The 24,459-nt window shown below is 37.1% G+C and overlaps 2 protein-coding genes across 11 annotated transcripts in view; both read left to right on the top strand.

Moving 5' to 3' along the window:
• Positions 1-10,393, top strand: part of LOC112509841 (UDP-N-acetylglucosamine transferase subunit ALG14) — a 13,354-nt gene extending 2,961 nt beyond the window's left edge. For all 5 annotated transcript variants that reach the window (XM_025115029.1, XM_025115030.1, XM_025115026.1 and 2 more), the window contains 5 exons: positions 3,819-4,017; positions 4,228-4,367; positions 9,689-9,835; positions 9,918-9,977; positions 10,094-10,393. In XM_025115029.1, the coding sequence (XP_024970797.1) occupies positions 3,870-4,017; positions 4,228-4,367; positions 9,689-9,835; positions 9,918-9,977; positions 10,094-10,270 (672 nt within the window). In that variant the 5' untranslated portion in view covers positions 3,819-3,869 and the 3' untranslated portion in view covers positions 10,271-10,393. The remainder of the gene's footprint in view (positions 1-3,818; positions 4,018-4,227; positions 4,368-9,688; positions 9,836-9,917; positions 9,978-10,093) is intronic.
• LOC112509840 (cyclin-L1-1) overlaps positions 1-20,332 on the top strand; it is a 23,203-nt gene extending 2,871 nt beyond the window's left edge. The window contains exons 1-10 of one of the 6 annotated variants that reach the window (XM_025115020.1): positions 12,150-12,370; positions 12,469-12,641; positions 16,562-16,730; positions 17,690-17,771; positions 18,117-18,257; positions 18,376-18,545; positions 19,074-19,347; positions 19,474-19,855; positions 19,994-20,029; positions 20,107-20,332. In XM_025115020.1, coding sequence (XP_024970788.1) covers positions 16,579-16,730; positions 17,690-17,771; positions 18,117-18,257; positions 18,376-18,545; positions 19,074-19,347; positions 19,474-19,855; positions 19,994-20,029; positions 20,107-20,177 — 1,308 coding nt within the window. In that variant the 5' untranslated portion in view covers positions 12,150-12,370; positions 12,469-12,641; positions 16,562-16,578 and the 3' untranslated portion in view covers positions 20,178-20,332. Of the gene's footprint in view, positions 1-12,149; positions 12,371-12,461; positions 12,642-15,856; positions 16,315-16,561; positions 16,742-17,689; positions 17,772-18,116; positions 18,258-18,375; positions 18,546-19,073; positions 19,348-19,473; positions 19,856-19,993; positions 20,030-20,106 lie in introns of those variants that run through there. The other 5 variants (XM_025115022.1, XM_025115021.1, XM_025115025.1 and 2 more) reach the window with 5 other exon arrangements.
• Positions 20,333-24,459: the final 4,127 nt, after the last annotated feature.

Genomic DNA, 24,459 nt, shown 5'->3' with positions numbered 1-24,459 from the left:
CGTAATGGTCTTCTCGGTTGCTGCTGTAGATGAGTATATCGTCGAAAAAAACCAGCACAAAGAGGCGAAGCACGAGTCGAAAGAGGTCGTTCATGGCTGATTGAAATGTGGACGGTGCATTCGTGAGGCCAAACGGCATCACGAGGAACTCGTAATGGCCATCYGCTGTGCGAAATGCGGTTTTGTGWATATCTGCTTCAGCCACACGGATTTGATGATATCCGGAGCGCAAATCGATCTTGGAGAAGACTGTTGCACCATGTAATTCGTCAAGGAGTTCGTCGATTGTTGGGATCGGAAATCGATCTTTGACTGTGACTGCGTTCAAGGCCCGGTAGTCCACGCAGAAACGCCAGGAGCCATCTTTTTTCTTGACTAACAAAACAGGAGAGGAAAAAGAGCTTTGGCTTGGTCGAATTATGCCGTCTTGTAGCATTTCGGTGATGAGTTGCGTCATAATCTGTTTTTGGAAGTGGGGGTAACGGTATGGTTTAACGTTGACTGGTTGGTTGTTGTTGAGTAAGGGAATATGGTGGTCGTGGTACCTGGTTGGTGGAAGGTTGTGTGGTACGTCAAAAATGGGTTGGAAGAGGTCTAATAGGGCCGTAATGTTTGGGTCAACACTGTCGGCAGTTTGGTTTTGGATGGGGGTTTTTGGTTCCATGGTGAGGGTATGAATGGAAGCAATGAAATCATGTTTGAGCATAGTGGATAATGAACTCGATGAGACTTGTTGGGTGCGTGGTTCACCTTGTAAAGTACAGTGGTGGCCATCCTTAACGAAGGAAATTTGTGGGACGGAAAAATCAGCCGTTATGGTTCCGAGGGCAGCCAACCATGAAATACCCAAAACAATATCGGCACCCTCCACTGGTAAGACGAAAAAAGAGGTTGAAAATTTGGTTTTCTGTAGCTGTGATGTGACCTCTGGGCAATACGCCGAGCAATGAATGAATTGGCCGTTGCCTACCATAACGCGAAACGGTTCAAGCGGGTTGGTCGGGAGGGTTAACTGTTTTGCGATTCGGGGCTGCACAATATTACGTGTGCTGCCGCAGTCAATTAACACCGTGACCGGTTGTGTTCTGATGAAGCCTGTGAGCCGTAGGGTTTGGGCAGATGACATGCCAAAGTATGCGGCGGCAGATAGGGACCATAATTGTGATGGTGGTGTGGCTTCGAGTGGGGTGGGGTGGTGTCGTTTGGGTCTGACAGAGATTGTTGATCGTCGTTATCCACGATTATTAAGAACTGGGGTGGGGAACACTTATGTCCTGGAAAAAACTTCTCAGGGCAACGGAAGCAAAGCCCGTCTTTTCGGCGTTGTTGGAGAGCTTCTGGTGATAGTTTTGTGAATGGTAATGRTTTTGGTGGGTTGGGGGTTGTGATTGGTTCTGGGGTGGGATGGGTTTTGTTAATGGCGGCTGAAGGAGGTGTACTGGTATGTGGAGTGGACGTGGGGTTGGGGGAGAATGGTTTAGGGGAATATGAAAATTTCGGTTTAGGTTGGTGGTTGAGTTTGTCTTCCACGAGTTGGGCCAGGCCACACGCTTCATGAAATGTGGTGGGTTTAAGGATGGCTAAGTCGGATTGGATTTCTGGTTTAAGGCCCGAAATAAAGCAATTCGTTAGGGTTTGTGGGGATAGCCCGGTGACTCGGTTACTCAGTTTTTCGAATTCGGTTTGATATGCTCGAACTGTTGTCGTCTGGTGTAATTTCAGGAGAGTTGCTTCGTGATTTTCGTAGGAGGAAGGGCCGAAGCGGAGTTCAAGCTGTCTTTTAAACGTGTCCCATGTTCCGAGGAGATGGTTGCTGGCTAAATGTTGGTACCAAGCGAGAGCATCACCGGTAACATGGAATGCTATGAGTGCGACGCRGTCCTCCGGTGGAATCTTGTAGTACGAAAAGAAGCTTTCCGCCTGGAAAATCCAACCAAGGGGGTTCGTGCCATCGCAKGAGGGAAGCTGAATTTTTGGTGATCTAGGATGATGCGGGTGGGATGAGGAGGAGGGAGAGAAAGGGTTCTTTTTTGGGAAGTTTATGGGCGGGGTTTTGTTGATGTCGTTGGTGAGGTTGTTCGATTGGGTGGTGATGTGGGTGACGAGGTTGGCGGTGGTTGCTGTTTGGGAATCGATTTTGGTGGTTAAGGATTTAGTGGCTTCAATTAAAGCCGTAAGCTGGGTGGTGTTGCAGTCAGCAGCGGTATTGGTGGCTGAGATAAGTTGTGTGAGGAGATCGGTGAGTGGTGGTTGGTTGTCATCACCGGTGGTATCCCGGCGGGGTGGCATGGTGGAGGTGAGTTGAGAATGAAAGCACCAATTGATGGCACTCACTGCGAWGACAGGAAGGAAAGGAAAGAGTAGAGACAATTTGGGACAATTTTCTGTGTATTCCACTCAATGCAAATGACTTCAATTTAAACATGCTGGGAAAGTGGGTTCATCACCCATGTTCCTTATTTCATGCAACTAACTCCTAACATGCACTAACTTCCCTAACATGATGCAGACTACTTCAACTTAACACAAAACAAGGATGCAGTAAATAAAAACGTGGGAACATGCTGCTTGTCGATCAATCTCTATATCTCATGGGCTTCTTGACTTCTCTAGTGGGTCTTGCTTTGATCTGGACTGTCTGATGTTGTGGACTAGTAGACTGGTCCTGTTGGGCCGTATCAGTGTGTGTGTATTCATAATTCCGATTGAGAAACGAGTTAGAATAGCAAGTATTTGAGAGGTATAAAAGGAAATCAAATGAGTGGTTGGAAACAGTCGGGGGTCTTCATGGAAACAGTCTCTCTACCTTTCGGTTTAGAGGACATGTGACATTACATCCTACACCTTCCAGACCCTACTTTTGAGTTAAATATAGTTTGGTTTGGTTTAGAAGCACTTCCATTCATCTTTTCCGGCGCCACCACTAGGAATTCTAATCAAGAAACTAAAAAGTTTCTCTGTAAGCTCGATATAGTTTGTGACTCTTGAAATTTTGTTTGATCTTCAAATATCTACATTATGGAGATGAGAAATAAGAAGGGAGAAATCTCACTAATCAATGTACATGAATATCCTGAGAATATGTGTGTGTGAGATGCCATTCTATTTTAGGGGTATGTTTATAGTAATTGTTGGGAAGAAATATATGATCAATTTTTTTCTCGTTTATTTCTATTGATTTAACCAAAGGTGTAGTTTGCATAAGAACATCATCGTTCGATGTTTATATTATCGTATACGGTTATATAAAGGAACTGTCATAAGCCTTCATGATGAATAGCAGTGAAAACTTTCCTTGGTTTTTTAAAATAGAGCTGCAATTTGTATTTTGATGTCAAACCTAGTACGTTTTCAAATGCAAAATGGATAGGGGTTTGTTCATAGTTATGATAATTGAAGTACTTGATATGAAGGATCATCTACTGGAAGTTTTGTCTCAAATAAATTAGAATTTACTTCACTTTGAGGTTGGAAAGAATTAAGTTTGAGATTGCTAATTTAGTTTTGGAATTAAAAGAGGGTGACGAGGTTGGCGGTGGTTGCTGTTTGGGAATCGATTTTGGTGGTTAAGGATTTAGTGGCTTCAATTAAAGCCGTAAGCTGGGTGGTGTTTGACGGCGTAGAACTCCTTGGTATAAGTTGACTGATCTTGCATGGTGGAGCATAACTTTTTGCTAAAGAAGGCAATGGGTTTGTTTTCTTGGGATNGGGGGGGGGGGGGAATGGTACATGCATTGCTGTCTTTTTATGTGAATACCCATAAAGCCTTGAGTCGAGTATTTCTCGCTGTTCCTAACTAATTCATGAATGTGATGCAGGTAGTGTACTTTGCACTTAAACACGTAATATAGCTGGTTGCCTATTCGAAAATGGTGGAGTTTGTCTCAGTTGTTCTCTTTGCTGTTATTACTACCACGCTACTCATAGTCCGGATTCTGTATGTTATATCTCAGACTAGTAAACCGATCCGTAACTCTTCTCAGAAGCATTTGAGTACTCTTGTTGTTTTAGGCTCAGGTGTGCTTTCAAGCATATTTTCTTTCTTGTTTATACATATATCTAGAAATTGCTGGTGTTAGGTTTCTAACTTATCAAATTTGATTTGGGAAGTCAATGATTTACCCAAAAGTCAAACTGTACATTTTTTTGGATGGTGGGAGCATTTTTTTCTTCAAATTGTTTGAATTCTCTTTCAGTCCCCCATCAGTGTCTTTGGTTCTCGTACAGGGGGGCACACAGCAGAGATGATAAATCTGTTATCTGTTATGCAAAAAGATCGATTTTCTCCAAGATTTTACGTTGCTGCAGCAACAGACAACATGAGTCTTCAGAAGGCGTACGTTTTTGAGGAGACGTTGGATGATAAGGTATATAAAAAACATACTGTTGCTCGTTAATTTTGTTTCTTTAATGCATTGAAATTTTGCACAAGTTCGTAAAATAGTTGGATTGCTTTTTTGTATTTATGTACAATTTTTTAGCTGTTATTTATGTTTATGCTTCTGGTGCAGTCACATGATTGATTCCCGGATCAATCCTCTAGAGGAATAAAATATTGAGTTTCTTATGTCTACGTTTTTTATCCAAACTCTGACTTGTCCTCTAACTGAGTTTAGCCAGAAATGGACTTTTGCTTGGTTTGACTTGGATAAAGTACGTCGACTTTTAGTTTATGTAGATGAAATACTAGGTAAAGAGTTCATTATATGTAGCCTTATCATTGTTACAATCCATTAAAATTTCGAATATGATTGTTAAACTCTTAGATCGTCTTTTGTATTTGTCTACCTTTTTATCAAAATTGCCAATTGCCGAGAGTGTGGCAATTCTATCTACTGCTTAATCACATTACCCAACTTCTAAGCCATCCTTGCACCTTATGGGGAAAGGGTCGGCAACTAAACTACTATAATACTTTTCACTCATTTGTATAAATTTTATCAAGCATTTGACATCATCTTGGTAACTCTTAGATTACGTGAACATAAATTTTGGCACGGACAAGGTGTTCCCTTGGATGAGTTTGTGTGCCGTTATGATCTTGTTAGTTTGACAAAGCAAAAGAAGCGGTTCTGGAGCACAGTTTTTGTTCTTGTCACTCTTGATCTCAGGGTTAACGTGCCTCCATATTTTAAACAAATTTGTTGTTCCCAATTATGAAACTTTGATGCCATTTTACCGTGGTTCATGATGATTTAATGCAAATCGTTTTGTGATTTTGTTTTGATACCCACTTTAGTTTTGCATTATGTTAGTCTATTTATTTGTTTGGAGGGTTTTGCTTTGAATTTGTGATTTTGACTTGTTTGAACTTGGATTCAATCTTTGAGCATTGCTCTTGATGTTTTTGGATATGGATATAATTTTGCAATAATGCTGTGTGAAAAAGTTATTATATGTAAATTTAGAACTAGGAAAATCTTTGTTGTGATTGAATTATGTAAAACATTAAGAGGATGTTCGTTTTTTAAAAGCTGAAGGTTGAAATCTGAACATTAAAAGGTAGCATCTGAAATCTGAATGTTGAATACATGTATTTATCCATTTTACTTTTATAAAACCTTCATATTCTTTCTCTCGCACGATCATGCCTCAAACTCCCTCTCACATGTACCATCACTACCCCATACCTCTCTCTCTCCCTCATCCAATTACCGATGGATTGGCAATAGCAATGGTGACAACGAGAAGCAGATCAGACCTCTGCAGCAGATCAAGAAAGCGGCTAAGAAGCAGATCAAGAACCATCGTTAACGAGAAGCACTGTATTCCAACTTTCAGACATATTAAATCATTCTTTTCTTCGGTGGGACTGGACATATGTTATAAGATGATTGCAAATCTGAAACAAAAAAAAAGCAAATGGTCTGAATTCACATATGTCGAATTAGACGTAAGTGCTTTATATATCACTTAAAGAAAAAACAAACGGGGTCTAAATCTTATCATACACTGCAGAGTTCTGATAACCCGGTATGTTTTTACTCTCGATATCCCCTCCTTAACTTACAATTAAACACTGCTTGGTTGATTTTTTGATTCTTCAAAGCAGAGGCACATCCATACATGATGTGCATTTTTTCCAGGAAGTACTATGATGATTTTTTTTGTGTGTACTTACTTATCGTACCTTCATATTGAGGACTGCTGCTATAATAAATATCACACACCTGCTACTGGATCAAGACAGTCTACAACAGTGGTAGATGTTGATTATCATACCTTCATATTGAGCACTGCTATGTGTTCCAGTCATGTTAAACATGGATAAAAGAGTTGATCAATAAGCTTATATAAAGTTAAAACAAGTACTTATTTGCATTGATATTGATATGGAATTCTGACTTTCATTCAAATTTTGGTTACAACATTAAACTTTACAAGGATCACTAAAGAGAAAGTAATTTGTGTTTAACTCGTAATAAATTTCATAATAAATTTTGTTGGTCCTGAAGGGTAACAATTCAACAAGTAATTTGTAGAAGGGGGTTTGAATACAAATTCAACAAGTTTAAAATTATTTTTTATTAATTTGCTGGTCCTGAAGCGTAAACAATTCAACAAGTAATTTGTATAAGGGGGTTTGAATACAAATTCAACAAGTTTAAGATTATTTTTAATTAATAAACTTTAAACAATAGCAACAATCTGGTGTGGAAAATGAACTGTAAATCAAAATTGGTTGATTTAGAAGTCTGAACGAGAATCTCCTTTTCTATTCTGAATAAATTCAGAATGTGACAAATTATGAAATACCCGCTTCTCTCTCAGTGTTCTAATTCTTACTCAACCCTAAATGATAACTGCCTAGTAGGAATACATAAGAGAAGAGAGCTTCTTTAAGTTTTAGAACTCTTGAACTTCACTCGCTTAGGCTTAGACACACTTTGATAGATAGTTAGGCTCAATGGACAGACTAGCAAGCTCAGGAAGTCTTGCTGTCTTCAGTCTGATATTTATACCCACAAAGAGATATAGACGGGCCACGTTTGGTAGTCCATTGGGTTTCGATACACGATCTGGAAATCGTTCTTGACTGATTCTCTTGCAACTCCTCCTGTCTTGGTCGGCTTGCAGCTTTAATTAAATGTTTATTGTCTATTTTGCTGCTTTGACTTTGTCATCAGTCGCCATCGAGTACTGGGCCTGATAGTCTTTTAAGTCAGGAGGAATAAGACATACATTCTGATGTGTCAGAAAGACTTCAGATTTGCTGACAACTGCAGACCCATAACCTGTCAAATTCATCTTCAGTTGTTGACTTGTTGGGATCAGCTGAGAGTCAGCAACTGGCCTTCCTTCATCAGTTGCTTGATTGTCTGCCAACTTGCTTTCTCGCGTTGGTTTCTTGATCCACTAGCAACTGGTTTTCTTCATCAGTTGCTGAGCCTTTGATCCTTACCTACTGAACTTGTTCTTCAGTTGATTGGTCCTTTGGTACTTCTCATTTTACCCACTGACTTGATATTCAGATGATTAGTCAGTGTTCTCTTTCTCAACAAACCCTTAAATAAGTTCTTTTTTCAGACGACGTTATCAATCTTTAAATTTACACAATATACCCAACAAGATCTACTGAAAACTACTAGGTTTGACTCTAGGAAGCCAAACTGGTCAGGGTGTTCCTTAAGCTAGGTAGAATTGATATACATTGTAGCTCAATCTCAAAATATGTATATAAGCTTAAGCAACTTCTTTAGAGCCATATTTCATTGAATAGTAGGAACCTTTCTAAGCGTAATGATTGGTTAATTACTTGTACTTGGTCTCATTAATGATTCGGATGTCAAGTGTACTTGTATTCGGTGGTTATTTATGGGGATCATCAAATATAAAGTGTTTCAGGGAATCCTCTCGTATGTGCATCAATTTTATGCATTGACCAACTTAAGGTAGCCATATGCATATTCGGCAGTGTTTGGTTGATAGATTTTGGAATGTGGTAATGCAGTGATGGTAAAGTAGGTGTATCTGGCTTGTGGGTTTAGGTTTCAAATATTGAAAATTTGAAATCATTTCCAAATATTTAGGAATCTCTGAAACCCATGAAGAGGTTGAGTCTCACACTCTTTCCCAAATTTGATTCATGATTATAATTATAAAAAAATTATTATTATTATTATTAAAAAATTATATTGTTATTACCTTATTATCATTGTTAGCAGCAGTAATCATAATTTCTATATTAAATATTGGACACCCCGGGAAGGAAATTGTTGTATTTGTTTTGGGATGGATGAAATGCAAAATGAGGTTTTTAGTGATGAATACAAGTAAGTTTTGACATATATGACATGGTTAAAAGTTTAGTCTTCTGAAAAATAAGAACTTTTCAACATTAGAATTTTTTTAACACAACATAATACCCCATTTGTCCATGAGCTCTTCCATTTTTTAAAATTCAAGCCTATATACTTGCCTAACTTTAGTTGAGGCTCATATTGACGTGGAATTACCATTGGCTTCCCAGAAAATGAAACAGAGGTGCTAGGTACCGAATTCAAATTTTCTTCAGATGGTTTTCTCTTCAGTTCCATTGTGATATTTATCAATTTTCAGTGCGGTAAAGCTTGCAATTGGTAGATGACGTTGGTGAAATCTTTGTGTTCTTTTTAATTTGATAGGATACAAAGTCCAAGCTTGGGTTATGTTTTATGCATCTTAGGGGCCGTTTACCTAAACACTTACCCGGTAAGCGCTTAACGGTAAAATTCAACTCTATCGCTTACTTATCAGGTAGATTTTAGTCTAGGAAAACAACAACATATATAAAAATTTACCCGGTAAGCGCTGACTGTGGTAAGAGTCGTCGCCATCACTTACCGGGTAAGACTCTCGGTTATTGTCTTCGCTCTTACCAGGTAAGATTTTTGGTCCTTGTCATACTCATTCGGTAAGAAATGTGACTTGGTAAGCGCTTACCCGAGTAAGAATTTTGTAAATGGCCCCTTAATCATTGACAAGAAGTGTTAGGGCATCATTTTTGCTCTGACAAGCTTACCACCAGCCTCTTTTTGGTTGCATTTCGATCTCCATTCCTACTCACAATTCAGATTTGATATGGAATTACTGTACTTGGGTTCCATTAGAACAAGACAGACTTGGAGGTCAAGCTTTTTCAAGTTTGCACACACAAAGGGTTGTATTTTTAAACTAGTGAGCTTGAGTCAGTATTAATGTACTCGTTTGGGAAGGCAGCTTGCCTCCCTCTCAAGCCATTATGGCTTTTTATATTCTCAATTATAGATTTCAATATTAGTGAGCTTGTGGATTTCAAGTTTGGCGCACACAAAGGGTATGGCAGGCATTTGAATCTAAGCATTAAAAATGGAGCTATCATGCATCCACACCCAATCTGTCAATGCTACTATGATCATGTAAAGCAGCTAGAATTCATGGCCTTCACTTATTGCCATTATGATAATATACATTAGGAACCTTAGAGAAGTACATTTCATCTCTAGATGTCTTGAATTCTTACAGGTAATATGGTTCCTTTGATGGATGGATTCCACTGCCTTAATTTCCAAGATAGAAGGCCATGCTGTGTTTTTCTCTCAAAATTATGCGCTTCTTTCATTTAATTTCAAACTGGAATCACGCTTGTCTAATTTACTTTGAATGACATGGCCCGTTTGTTTTCTGACTGACTCAAGCTGTGACATTAAACGGGTTCCTACTTGTGTAGACAAGCTTGCAGGGGGGAGATGATACCCAATTTATGCAGATTTATCGAAGCCGTGAAGTGGGTCAATCATATATTACCTCAGTTGGAACCACATTACTAGCTTTAGCTCATGCCTTGTGGCTTATGATAAAAATCAGACCTCAAGTGGTACTATGTTATTTATTTCACTATAACCGGTATTATTTCTTACTTTTTGTGGTCTTGATGGCATTTCATCTTCTTTACACAGATTCTATGCAATGGTCCTGGGACTTGTATCCCTATATGTGCGATTGCGTTCATTTTCAAGGTTCAAGTACTACAACTTTGAAGTAGTACATTCTCTGTGCCATGAAAATTGCAGCATTTCATTTTTTGGAAAGTTCCCATGTATTTTAAACAATTTCCCGTAAATTACGTGTGCAGGTTTTGGGAATGAGATGGTCGTATATATTCTATGTGGAGAGTATAGCAAGAGTGAAAAGACTGTCACTGAGTGGCTTGCTTCTTTACAAATTACGCATGGCTGATCAGTTGTTTGTGCAGTGGCCGCAACTACAAAAACAATATCCCCGAGCTCATTATGTGGGCCGTCTTATGTAGCCAACGACCAACTTGTATTGCTTTCACAAGTTGAAGCTCTTAATCCAAAGAGATGATTACTGCTGCAAAGATCATCTGTTGTAACAAATCATTGGTCTGAATAGGAATTATACGTCTTATTACGGAAGTTATTGTAAAATGTGTTCTTTTAAAAGAATTCAAAGGTGAAAAAAGGCAATAGCATAAAGCAAAGAGTAAATTACCAAAATGGTCTTTGGTTTTTGTCACTTGACTTTGAAGTATACAAGTGATTTTGTGTTTGCATTTTGTTACAGAAATAATCCCTTTGCCCTAATAAGAGCATTTGTCGAGTGTTCTCATTACTGGTGAGTTATGTGAAGGGCATTTCAGTCATTTTTTAACGCAAAATGCAAAGGGAGAGACAACTTCTCTCTCAAACCTACTTCTTTGGTTTTGCATCTTCAAACATGCTTTCTCAACCCCAAAATCAACCACTTTTGTTCCTACTCAGAAACCTGCAACTACTGCTGCTACAGTGAAGGGATATCAAAATGTGACACTCACTCGAAAACTATGGGATTTTGGTTTGGTGAAATGAAGGGATTTTTTATATGGAATGAAATCCGATTTCATTCTTTATAAATAATAAATAAATTATCTTTTATTAATTGATTATTACAAAATAAATGTTTTTTTAGCATGTTTTAAAACATTATTATATTTAAGTTTTACAAAATCCCATGAAATACCAACCATCCCGTAAGATTTTATACTTGTGGGATTTCAATGAAATTTTGGGGATTTCAAATCCAGGAAATCCTCAAAACATATATGGAATCGGAATGAAACTAAATTTTAAAGTCTTTGGAATCCAATTTCAATCCTACAACCCAGAAGGTACTACTTAGGTCATGTTTGGTTTGTAGGACTGGATATGATTTGGAATTCAATTTCATTTCAATTTCATGTTTGATTTGAAGAATTGTTTGGATTTGAAATCCTGAGATTTCATTGAATCCTACCTACAAACTTGGGATGGGATTTAGAAATCTCATTTGATGGAAATCAAAGTAATTCCAAATTCCAAAGCATTCCACACCCCCTGTTAGGGGGTGTGGAATCCTACCTACAAACATGGGATGGGATTTAGAAATCTCATTTGATGGAAATCAAAGTAATTCCAAATTCCAAAGCATTCCACACCCCTATTAGGGGTGCCATTAGCACTCCCCCTCTAACTAATAGGGGGTGCCATTAACACTCCCCTCTAACTAATAGGTGGAAAAAAAAATGGAAGGAAAAATGTCGCATCCTACTTTTCTTTAGGCCCATAATAATATATCATGCTTTAATAACTCATCGCATCTAAAGACCAAAAACTAACGACTAAAAACTGGGAACGTTCATGCAACTTAAGTGAGTAACTCAAATATTGACATAGTCGGAAAAACCAATTTGAACATGATAATTCATAACATAACCTATCCAATGTCGATGGATTTAGCAAATTTTGACTTCGATTACTGAGATACACACTCCTAGCAAATCAAAAAAATATGTGTGAAATTATAAATGTCTAATTGATAAATTTATTTTCTCTTAAGCCACAGGGAAACAAACATTCACGAACGAACAAGAACTTTGTTCATGTTTGTTCGTTTATCTAAAAGAATAAAAAAAACTCGTTCATGTTCATTCATTTATTAAATAAACGAACATAACTTTCTGCCAAACGATTCATAAAAGGTTCGCTGAATGTTCGATTCATGAATATCTAGTGATAGTATTTTGATTATCCGAAACAAGGTGTCTTTTGAAATAAAATAAAAATGTAGGGGGTGAAGTGTAACTATCTGATTTCTAAACTTTTTTTCACCGGGTTAAACAGTCGGGGGTTTGTACTTTGTAGAGTTTGAACGAGAGGGTGGGTTTAGAAATGAGAACTTTAGATTGATCGGCCAATTCAGTGACACCGGAGAGAGCCGTCTACGGCGGCAACCGCAGTTCCTTACCTGTTGACGTTCAACGATTAACAATCTCCAAGCCTTTCATTGTGTTTAAGGTTCCCAAATCCAAGAAGATTTTAGGGTTTCAAATCGCTGGAGGGAGAAGAAGACGATATACAGTTGAGGCGGCTTGGTAAGTTACTATGATTCTACTTTACTATAGCTTCGGAAGTACAATTATTGAATCGTAGCTGTTACTGTTCATATTCGCCTAAATGGTTTAGCCCACAGGCCCACCCTCATCCGGTTGCCCTCGTCCCTCAACCCAGAAGCCCTCAGACTCGAACGAATCAGAAGTTCTGAACCCTAATAGCCTCACTCGAAATCGAATCAGGCGAATCAAAATCCAAATCGGACTCACCGCTGCCGGCTGCTCGTCATCAGTCTCCTCGCCTTTTGCAGAGGTTTGTCTTGTGCTATTTATCGTTCGCAGGTTGCTTTGTACTTGTACATTGTATTTGATTTTTGGTTGTTAATGCTTGAGTCTTAATACGTTGTATTTGGATTTGTTTAAAAGTTGTTTAAATAACCCTATCGACCGATTTCTTCTTTGGATCAGTTGGACCAGTAGGATTTCTTGGTTCAGAGATGATTCTTATTTTTCAACTAGCTTGTTGATGTCATTGGATGTCTGCAATATTTTTCATGTACGGCTTATTGCTCATCGTAGCATCAATCCATTATGCTTCCTGTTTTTAATAATAGTCAAGACAGTGTCGTTTTGGGTGTTCAAATGATTAGAAAGGGTGATGTATAATTTTGTCACTAGCATTAACTACCGAAAATCATCATAATTCTGATTAAGTGTGTGTGTGTATATATATTCGTAATTCTGATTGAGAATCGGGTTAGACTGAGTATTTGAGAGGTATAAAAGGAAATCAAATGAATGGTTGGAAACTTGAATTAATCAAAATTTCAATTTTCAAATTAATATTAGATCCGCAGTGGCATGCTAATATGTCTTTAGTTGTAAGAGTTGTCATGAAAATGCTATGATTATGCAGACGTATTTATGTTTGCTACTAGCATGTAAACTTATTGTTCAATCATTTTCCCGAATCTATTGTCTAGTGTTTTACTAACCAAAATCAACATACTTCTATATGATCAGAGTATACATGGGGAGCAATACATTCGTATATTGTTCCCAACCGCAAGTAAAACATATGTCATGCATCAATCATGAAACCTCCAACATAGCTTAACCTTTCCAACTTAAACTAAACCTAGTTTCCTATCGATGATGACCCCCCTTCATTTATGTTTGATTTTATTATTTCCATACAAGGCTAAAGTGTAACTTGGATTTGCTTTCATCATTTTACATTTGTCACAAGCACACACAAATATAGACTGTTTTCTTAGTTTAAGCATGCCTGAAAGTTGTCTTATAAACATGTTAATTGCCTTTTTTTTATCTTGCGCTGATTATAGGTAGGTTTAGTCATTTTGCTAGTGTATTTTGTTTATTCTTGAAGTTTTAGGAATCTTCTAGTTTTTACCCTGGGGTTAAGTGGAGTAGTGGACCACCTTGACCGAAAATCCCTGCTCTGCTCCTACTGGATATGTTCTGTACCACGTTTCTTTTGTTTAATGCATGGTTTTCAAAATCGTTTGAGGCGTACGACTCAAGGCGAGGTGGTCCAAAATGCGCATGAGCCGGCGCCTCATGGTCCCTGGACGAGGCTTAAGCCTCAATTGATGAGGTGGTGCCTTGAGGCGTTGAGGCGTGAGGCGTTTCTAAATTCTAAGGTGCACGCCTCTCCAAACAACACTTATTTCTTCTCCATTTCTTACTTTTTTCTCTCTCAAGAAGATTAATCATCTCAAAGGCCAACCCAGAAAGTAAGTTCTTTTTAGTTGTGTCCATATTTTTAGTTTATGTATAATGTATTATATTATGTTGTATATATTTCAGTCAAGTATATATGTTCTATATCATGTATAATGTATTTTCTATATGTATTATGTGTTATGTATGTTTTTTTTGTATATTTTCTGTTTTTCTGTATTATTTTATTTCTGTTTTCTATATTATTTTCAGTTTTCTGTTTTCTGTGGATTTGGAAGATGAAAGTGATAGTGATTATGGATACATTGTGGAGCTATACAACTTGATCATGCTACGGGGAACTATAAGTTGTAATTTGATATGTTTTTAGCCGTATAACTAGTATTTTATGAATTTATGACGTTTAAAGGTTGGTATGGAATTATGTTTTGCTTGCTATTAATATTTATGAATTTTATTTGTTTTACGCCTCGAGGCTTGCACCTTGGACTGCCTTGAGGCGTACGCCTCAGGGCGTGGAAGGAAAACGCTTTGAGTCCCGATACCACTTTTTAAAACCTTGGTTGAATGAAGTGCTTTTCAACTTCAAGATTGACAGGAGTTATTTTTTTATGTTGAGAAAATTGATAATTACATTTAGGGGACGCTTATCAAATGCTTACCCTGTAACTGCTTACTGGGCAAGAGATATCACCCTTACCTTACCATATAACATTATCAGTCAACAAAATAGATATTTAGTAAGCGTCTCAAGCCCGGTAAGCGCTTATAAGGTAAGAGTCATCACCCTCACTTACTGAGTTACTGGGAAGACTCTCGATCCTTGTTATGTTCACCTGGTAAGGTAGTTGAACTGGTAAGTGCTTACCAAGGTAAGTGTTTAGTAAATGGCCTCTTAGTTACATATCTCTATCAGAATAGAAACATAACAGTGACAAAAAATCAGAGAAGTAAATTCAATTTTCAAACTTGCAAAGTAATAATTTTGAAAATCGAGATTGGAGGGGGTACCAAACTTTTTGGAAGCATCTCTTTTTCTTTATCCAAAAGACTATAACCTTGTTCTTATACAATGGGTTTTGTATAATTCATGTGCATATAGAAGAATTATAGGGATTTTGGGACGGAAGGAGGACGCGAACTATAGATAGAAAAGTGGCTCTTTATGGCTATTATGTGGATCATCTCCAATCAATTATCCTGGTCGAAACAATGATTAAAACATGATACAAACACGACTAAGAAACTTCTTGATCTCAATCTCTTGATAATAGCCAATCGACTTCCAGAACTTCTTAATCCTCTAGAATATTACAAGAATCATATTTTATAATGATGATGAATCCCATAGTTAATCTAGAGAATTGTCTTTATGTGACATTCGTAGGTTTTGGTATTGTCAAGTAATGTCAAACATGATTCATCAACTGCATAATCAACACATTCTCAGGTGGTGCTTGGTTGGGGGTATCAGGGGGTGAGGAATGGGAATATGAATGTATAATGCAATGAGTGATTACTTAATGAGTAGTTATCCATACGCTAACGCATGTAGTAAATTGGGGGGAATTCTTAATATGCTCATTTCTTATCGTACCCATTCCCATACCCTTAAAACAAACCAAGCAACATCCCCCCTAGTGCTTAGCCAATACATTTATTTCACATGCATTCGACGAGCCATTGTTCAACATGATATTAAGAATATATGATATTTGGAGAATAAGACAAAAAATATCTACAATACAGGGAAGGGTGGAACGATTCCTGAAACATGTCTTAGTTTTGCTCCACAGATCACCTTATTGCATGGATTTTGATTTTCCTTACTGTTGAAAATTGATCCTCTCTTTAAGATTATGGATTATTAGTTTCATTATAACTTATAATTCATAAAACATCATAACTTACTGTCAATGACCATAAATGCATTACAAGTTTTTTGTTTCCTTCTTTAAGAACACACAAGGATAGCAATGCCCTAGCGTGGTTGGAGGGAGAGGATTTGGTCCTAGTACTTCCTTTTAAGTGGTTTGGTGTTTTCATACCTTGCCTGGTTGGTTTTGATTGTTTTAATTACATAGGCCCTCAATACTGCTACCGTTGGCTGATGTTACTGTTCTTGTTGCCTGTTCACATACACACTCATTTTTTTTCTGTCTTATATGCTCTAGATTCTTCTCCAAGTCCACAACACAAAAAATCACAATATCCTGGTTTAGCCCATCTCTCTCTCTCTTTTCACATCCTCCAAGACCCTACTTCCGAGTGAGATATAATGGGTATGTTTGGTTGGGTTTTAAGAACACACAAGTGGTTCTGTCATTTGGAAAATCGTATACCATGTATAGTGATTTTAGTATCTATAGGATTTAATCGTTTTGGCAAAATTTCATTTTGAATGTTAAAACTTGGCATATTCGTTTAAAGTTCTATATTTGTTGCTTGTTATATTGTATGAACATTGATATGTTTGCTATATTTTGTTAATACTAATGGTATTGCACACTGGTTTGTTTCTTGTGACAGTGTAGTCCCCGTCAACTATGATTTACACAGCTATTGACACGTTCTATCTAACGGACGAACAACTTCAGGACACACCTTCTAGAAAAGATGGAATAGATGAAGCCACTGAAACGACACTTAGAATATATGGCTGTGATCTTATCCAAGAGAGTGGCATTTTACTTAAGGTGTATCCTTGTGGTAATCATTATGTTTCTTTTCTTGAATTTATTATGCATTCCTATTCAAAACCATATCACAAGTCTGCTTGTCTTACAAATCACTTTATCCCTAACTTAACCACCTTGATGTAACCTGGCTACACTTTCTGGTGAGCTACTTGGTATGATGTAATTATTACTCCCTACATGCCTTAATGAATGTTAACTTTTCTGTGGCACATGGAGAGTTGCTGGCCCATGTCATCTATACTATATTATAAAGCATTTGCCAAAAACGCTTAAAAACCATTTTTTTATGCATGAAGTACTGTTTATTGATGCATATTACTTGAAATTCAAGATTACAAGTAATTTTGCGTAAGTACAACTTATTAAAACTTCATTTTTAAATTCGTGTAATTAACTGCAGATGCATAATCAAATACATGATAAACATCCATTTTAAATATAGACAATCTAAAATATAATTAAGATAATCATTGAGTTCTAACAGAATGTTTAATTATTATCTTTATAAAAGATTATATTATCAAACAAAAAATAAATTACTTTGTTTTAAATCTAAATTAAATTATAATAAAAAATTGAATTAAAGAAGTTACACCAAAAAAAACGAGAACTATTCGGTATATTTTTTTTCAAATTTTTATGCTATCTTCAAATTTATATTTCATTTAAAAATAAAAACATTTATCACTTTCCCAAAACCACATAAAATCGTATTATATTGATAGAGACAGAATAAAAACTAAACATTAAAATCGAGATTTATCTCGTTGCATTGCGCGAGTACCCTTCTAGTTATCATTATGCTTTTGTCAATTTAGTCGTACATTTTTTAATTGTTAATGTTGCATAGAGAAGAAGGTATAGTGGGGATCCTCAGATAGAGAGTTTACACTAGTTCAGTACTGATGTTTGGCTTGAATAATTGGATTGTAAATTTCCTTAACTATATGCGACACAGACCGCAGCAGGTAATGGCCACTGGTCAGGTTCTATTCCATCGGTTCTACTGCAAGAAGTCATTTGTTCGTTTCAACGTGAAGGTTTGGCTCTCCTCTCATTATATATACCACTTGCTCCCTTTCATTCAAAATAAAGTTTACAGTTTGATCTCTGAGATGATTATGATTTCTCAACTCCAATATGATATTATGATACAAACTTCTAAACTATATCTAGCAGGCTTTTTCCTTGATTCAAGTCTGTTTGATAATTTTAAGGTATAATTCAATGTTTTGAACTTTGAAATAGTTCATGTAGACTTTGATGTTCGAAGTTTATTTCATTTATCTTAGCGGTCGACACACGTTTCTTTTTGTCTCCAAACTGGAAGTAATATGAAAAATTTCTTTGCTTATGACATGTTGCCTCTTCTGTCATATTCACAGAGAGTTGCTGCGAGCTGTGTATGGCTTGCCTCAAAACTAGAGGAAAACCCTAGGAGAGCGAGGCACGTTCTAAATGTTTTCCACAGAATGGAATGCAGAAGGGAGAATCTACCGATAGAGCATTTGGATGCCTTTTCAAAGGTATCTAATCAATTTATATGGCTGATGTTTGCTCTAGAACTTAATCTAGTCGAAGGTTGGTCACTTTTCCATTTAAAACAAGCTTTGTGCTTATGTTGACATATTGCACTTTTGACAGAAATATTCAGAATTGAAAATGGATTTGATCAGATCGGAACGACATTTACTAAAGGAGATGGGTTTCATATGCCACGTTGAACATCCTCATAAGTTCATATCAAATTATCTTGCCACTCTTGAGACACCCCCAGAGTTGAGACAGGAAGCTTGGAATCTTGCAAATGATAGGTATGAAACCTGTTATGAGAATTGTAGTGTTCTTATGTGAGTTCTGCATGTACTGTTTAACTTTTGCAAACGACATTTTACATGTTTTTACTACCCCATTCACTTTTTATGTGAGTTCTGCATGTACTGTTTAACTTTTGCAAGTAAATGTAGTCTTCCTAGCTTTGGTCATCTTTCATTAATCATGTTTGAATTTTTTTCGTGAGCTCAAACTTTGTGATTTCTACTTGGTCATTAGATCATCATTTATTCTGCCAAAATAGGAGTTGGAATTTGACTGATGACATCTTCAGCAATGATTTGAGTCTTGTAAATTCTAAACAAATTCTATAACTGACAAATGATACCAATAGAGTGTTGGTCTTAAATTTGTAGTATCAAGTAGCAATTATGAAGTTGAAAAGTTGTCCCCCTATTTTTTTCTTCTTCAAGTAAAACAAAAGGAGTGTGCCTTTTTGGCTCTGTATGGTTTGAGCGGATTCCCTGTTGTGTTTCATCATTCATGAAGTCTATTTTCCTTGTGAACAGCTTGCGCACAACTTTATGTGTGCGGTTCAAGAGTGCGGTTGTGGCTTGTGGAGTTGTATATGCTGCTGCTCGTCGATTCCATGTTCCCTTGCCTGAAGACCCTCCATGGTGGAAAGCATTTGATGCCGAAAAAACGGGCATAGATGAAGTTTGTAGAGTTCTAGCTCACTTATACACTCTACCTAAGGCACAATACATTCCCGTATGCAAGGAAGGTGGTTCTTTTACGATGTCTAATAGGTCATGGGATTCACCATCTCAACCTCTTCCCAAGGTCCATCTCTCTCTCTCTCCCTCTCTCTGTGTGTGTGTATATATATATATATCTGTTTGGTTTTTTGGCCTTTTCCCTCTTCTGGGATGCAGCATGAGTAGAAGTTTTCTAATTTATGTGTTTCAGGAAGGTCCATCAAGTGGCCCACCAATGCCTGAAGATGCAAACACAAGCAAGGTGTCTCCTGCAGCTGTTATTCCAGATTTTGCAGTGATAAAAGCAGCAATTGGTAAGTTGAAAGATTCAACAAAGAGTGATGATAATGTTCCCGTTGAGGGAGAGGTTAAAGAGGAAGCTATTTCAAAAAGCAAGGGTGAACATAGAACAGATACCAGCGGAGAGCAATCAAGAGACAGAGAACGAGATAAGGAAAGGGAAAGACATAAGGGTCGGGAACGTGAAAGAGGGAGAGATTCTGAAAGGGAAAGGGAGCGAGATGATGCAGAGAGGGACAGAGAAAAAGTCAAAGATAGGAGCCACCGGTCAAAGGACAGAGGGAAGGATTCAGGTTAGTTGTTTTGATTGGATCGAGTTATTTACCTTTTAAGACAAGAAACATGAAATTTAACTACTTATAGACAGTTTAGATTCATCAATTTTCACCATCTGTTGACTGATCTGTTTCATGCTGATGGTAAATATGCAGGACATGCTGAAAAAGCGAAACACCATTCTTCCCGAGGTAGATGAATGAAATGATTATTTTGATTGTTGGTATGAATTGAGTCCAAAACTTACGGTTAGTGTGTCTGTTTTCAGATCGGGACTACCATGGCTCCTCATATTCTTCACGGGAGAAGGATCGGCATAGGCATCATTCATATGGTTAATACTTACTCGCAAGACATAATTGTAATTTATTATAAACTTTGACATGGAGCAGAGATAGATGATATGTTTGTGTTGGATGGCAAAAACTTGGACCATTTTCTGTATGATTAACAACAGCAGCTTATCTTCAATTTATGTTGCAACATAATTGTGTTATGCTTATTTCTGATGTATTTGTTTGTTTGCTGTCATATTACTTGAAACCAATACCTTTGACATTCCATTTTTATAAAAGCAAATTCTTCTACTCCAACATCTTTACAAAAGTAACTTTACAAAAGTGAGGTCGTCTATAAAGTTAGCCTCCAAAGTCCACTCCTAGTCTTTCAACCTGGATAATCACCTAGCCTGTCTCTAGAATCTGCTATGAAAAACAAACGTGGCTGAGTAATGACTTTGTGAACAGATCAATAAATGAATAATAAACAATGAAATGATAATTTAAATCAATCGAATATCATATATAACAAGGGGGTTCACGTAATCACCCCATCTGTCTTGTGTTATTCAAGCTCACATAAATCACCCGAACACACTAAACCCGTTGTTCCTAGAGGATGTATGGTCCTATAGGCATAAGTGAGAACTAGCAGTGTGGGCACGACACCCACTAGCCCTCGACTACTATTAAAGCAGTCATAATTCTGTTTTGTTCCTAGGATATGCATCCACCCTCATGGCCGGATCAGGGCCAGCGCGCTTTCCACGCATACATGAGGACGCCAAAGTGATTATAGCCACCATGGAAACATCACAAGGTCGGTGCCTCCGATGAAGTGTCTGGGTAAAGGATCACAACTAATGTGATCTAACGGGATCACAAAGATAGATCAACAACTAATGAACAAGTCAATATGACTTGACTCTATCTAGTCGTGTCATTCTCAATTCAATAATCTCTCAGTCATTGGTCTGAGTCGATAAATCATTTACATATCATATTCCATTCGCGCCTTAGCGTTCGGAGTTAAACTCAAGAATCGAGCCAACGGTCCCTATTAGGGGCAATAGACTTCGGAAAACTCCTACGCCGTGCTCAACTAACGGAACACGAAATGGATTTCTACAAAGAATGACGCTATGGAAATCCAAAAATCAACGTCATTGAGGTCTTTTCATACCTCAAGTTTGGCAATGGGTAAATCAAATTCGAATGGATTGATCTTTAACAATAGGTCACTCCCGTGTCAAGATAATAAGATATCCGTACCTTTATATAACCGAGATAGTAAAAACACGATAGCCCTTATGCCAATGTTTCCAATCTTTGCTAGTCGGATTTCCTATCACATGTAATATACACTTAGAATGTACCATGATTACCTATGTATGTCTAATCCATTTATCCAATGTGTAATCTTCGTTAACTTAAATAAACCTTATTTGCATACCAGTAGGATTATAATACAATTCTAGTACTGATAAGGGGATATGATATGGTTTAACAAGCAAATAAGACATTGCAAATGAAAATTTCACCCCCTACACACTTTCAGCTTTTGTCCATCTCTGTTTTGGACATATATCTCATACATAAGAGCTGAATTTGGTGATACTTTCTAAATTAAAGTTGTATATATGTCCTTTAGGAGTTCAATAGAACAAAATTCATGTCATTTGAAGCTACGACCAATTAAATACGAAGTTTATGCCAACAATGTGCAAACCCCGAGTACCATCATACCAGATACATCAATTTGGCATTTTGACACATTTAAGATCACAATTAGGTTTCAGACTCTACGTAAAAGTTGTATTAGACACTCTAAGATTTCCAATGACAAATCATACACCTCAATCGGATCAACGGCTGGTTTTATACACATTTTAAAACAACCAACAGCTTTTGTTTCATACCAACAACACCAGATTTCACCATTTTAACATACCAATACTATCATTTGATTTGGTAACCATTCTAAACCATCAATTAACCAAATTAAAGTATTTTTACTAATTTATAACAGTCCTAACATCATGCAACCAAAAACCCACTTAAATCATAGGTTAGCAAACATCAAACTTCTAAAATTTATCAAGTTCTTACCTTAAAGATGATTATAACCTCATCAAAATGTTGAATCCTTTAATTTCTTCCAAACTCTAGCACCTAACCAAAAAAAACACACACTTAGTATGTGTTTCAATAAAATAACCTAGATTTCAAGACTACAAGCTTACCCAATGGTTTACCTTCAAGATTTAACTTTAATTCTTCAATATTTCATGATTTCATTATGATCTTAGGCTCTATTTGAAGGAGAAAGCTTTGGTTCTAAGAGAGAAGTGGAAAAGAGAGGCTGATAAATGAATTTTTTCAATTTCAAAATTGTTTTTATAATTTTCTATTATTTATTTTTAGTCCCTCAAGTTTTATGAACTGTGTCCTTACAATGATTAGTAAATTCTTTACATTTAGGTTTAATTCTAGTTTCACTTGTCCATGTTAAACCCCTTTCATGACCATGTTTGACAAAGTTAGTTCGGATTCGTGTCCAATGTTATATGTACAAGCATACAAAGCAATGACTAACTTTACACAATAACTTTTCACGTAAAGCGTAAAGTTCATCACAGAAGTCCGGTTATTATATATCCCCCCCTAAAAAAAAAAAGATTTCGTCCTCGAAATTCTGAGATAGGATAAGAGGACTTACAGTTTTTGTAGAAATCTGGATACTCATTTTTGAACGATTCCTCTTGTTCCCACGTCGCTTCCTGATAATCTTGATTCTTCCTTGGGATTTTAATGTATGAGATCGATCGGTTTTGCAGTTTCTTCAACATCCGCCCGATTACTCGTTCAGGTTCTTCTTTGTACGAAAGATCTGGCTGAATTTGCTCTAGCGAGTAGTTGATAACATGAAGATGATGATAATTATATCTGCGTAACAAAGAAATGTGGAAAACATTGTGAATGTGGGACATCTGTGGAGGTTAGGCAAGATGATAAGCAACTTCGCGCACTCTCTCCAGAATTTCAAACAGACCAACATATCAAGGGCTCAACTTTCCCTTAACACCAAACCTACGCATACCACGGATCGGAGAGACTTTAATAAAAACATGATCACTTGGATGGAACTCTAAAGGTCTTCGGTATTTGTCGGCATAACTTACCTGTCGGGATTGGCCTCATTTGTTTTTTGTTTCGCCAACTTGACTTGATCACCTGGATGGTACATTCTAAGTGTATATAACATGTGATAGGAAATCCGACTAGCAAAGATTGGAAACATTGGCATAAGGGGATCGGGTTTTGACTATCTCTCCTATATAAAGGTACAAATCTCTTATTATCTTGACAAGGGAGTGACCATTGTTAAAGGTCTATCCATTCGAATTTGATTTACCCATTGGTAACTCGAGGTACGAAAATACCTCATGATGTTGATTTTTGGATTTCCAAATTGTCACTTCTTTGTTCAAATCCATTTGGTGTTCCATTAGTTGAGCACTACCTTGGAGTTTTCCAAAGTCTATTGCCCCTAATAGGGACCGTTGGCCCGGTTCTTGAGTTTTATTCCAAACGCTGAGGCGCAAATGAAATGTGATATGTAAATGATTTATTGACACAGTCCAATGATTGAGAGATTATTGAATTGAGAATGACAAGACTAGATAGAGTCAAGTCATATTGACTTGTTCATTAGTTGTTGATCTATTTTTGTGATCTGGTTAGATCACATTAGTTGTGATCCTTTACCCAGACACTTCATCGGGGCACTGACCTTGTGATGTTTCCATGGTGGCTATAAACCTTATGGCGTCCTCGTGTATGCATGGAGAGCATACTGGCCCTGATCCAACCATGAGGGACCGATGGATATACTAGGAACAAAACATAATTAGGACTGCTTTAATAGTAGTCGAGGGCTAGTGGATGTCGTGTCCACACTGCTAGTTCTCACTTATGCCATATAACCGTACATCCTCTGGGAACAATGGGTTTAGTGTGTTCGGGTGATTTATATGAACTTGAATAACACGAAACACGGATGGGGTGATTACATGAACCCCATTGTTATATCTTTGTGATATTCAATTGATTTAAATTATCATTTCATTGTTTATTATTCATTTGTTGATCTACTCACTGAATTATTACTCAGCCACGCTTGTTTTATGTGGCAGTTTCTAGAGACAAGCTAGGGGATTATCCATGTTGAGAGACTAGGAATGGACTTTGGAGGCTAACTTTATAGACGACCTCACTTTTGTAAAATTACTTTTGGGTTCTATATATATATATATATATATATATATATATATATATATATA

The sequence above is a fragment of the Cynara cardunculus genome, assembly GCF_001531365.2.
Source record: "Cynara cardunculus var. scolymus isolate 2C chromosome LG 3, CcrdV1, whole genome shotgun sequence".
Classification (NCBI taxonomy): domain Eukaryota; kingdom Viridiplantae; phylum Streptophyta; class Magnoliopsida; order Asterales; family Asteraceae; genus Cynara; species Cynara cardunculus.
This window is presented reverse-complemented; position numbering and strand designations above follow the sequence as displayed.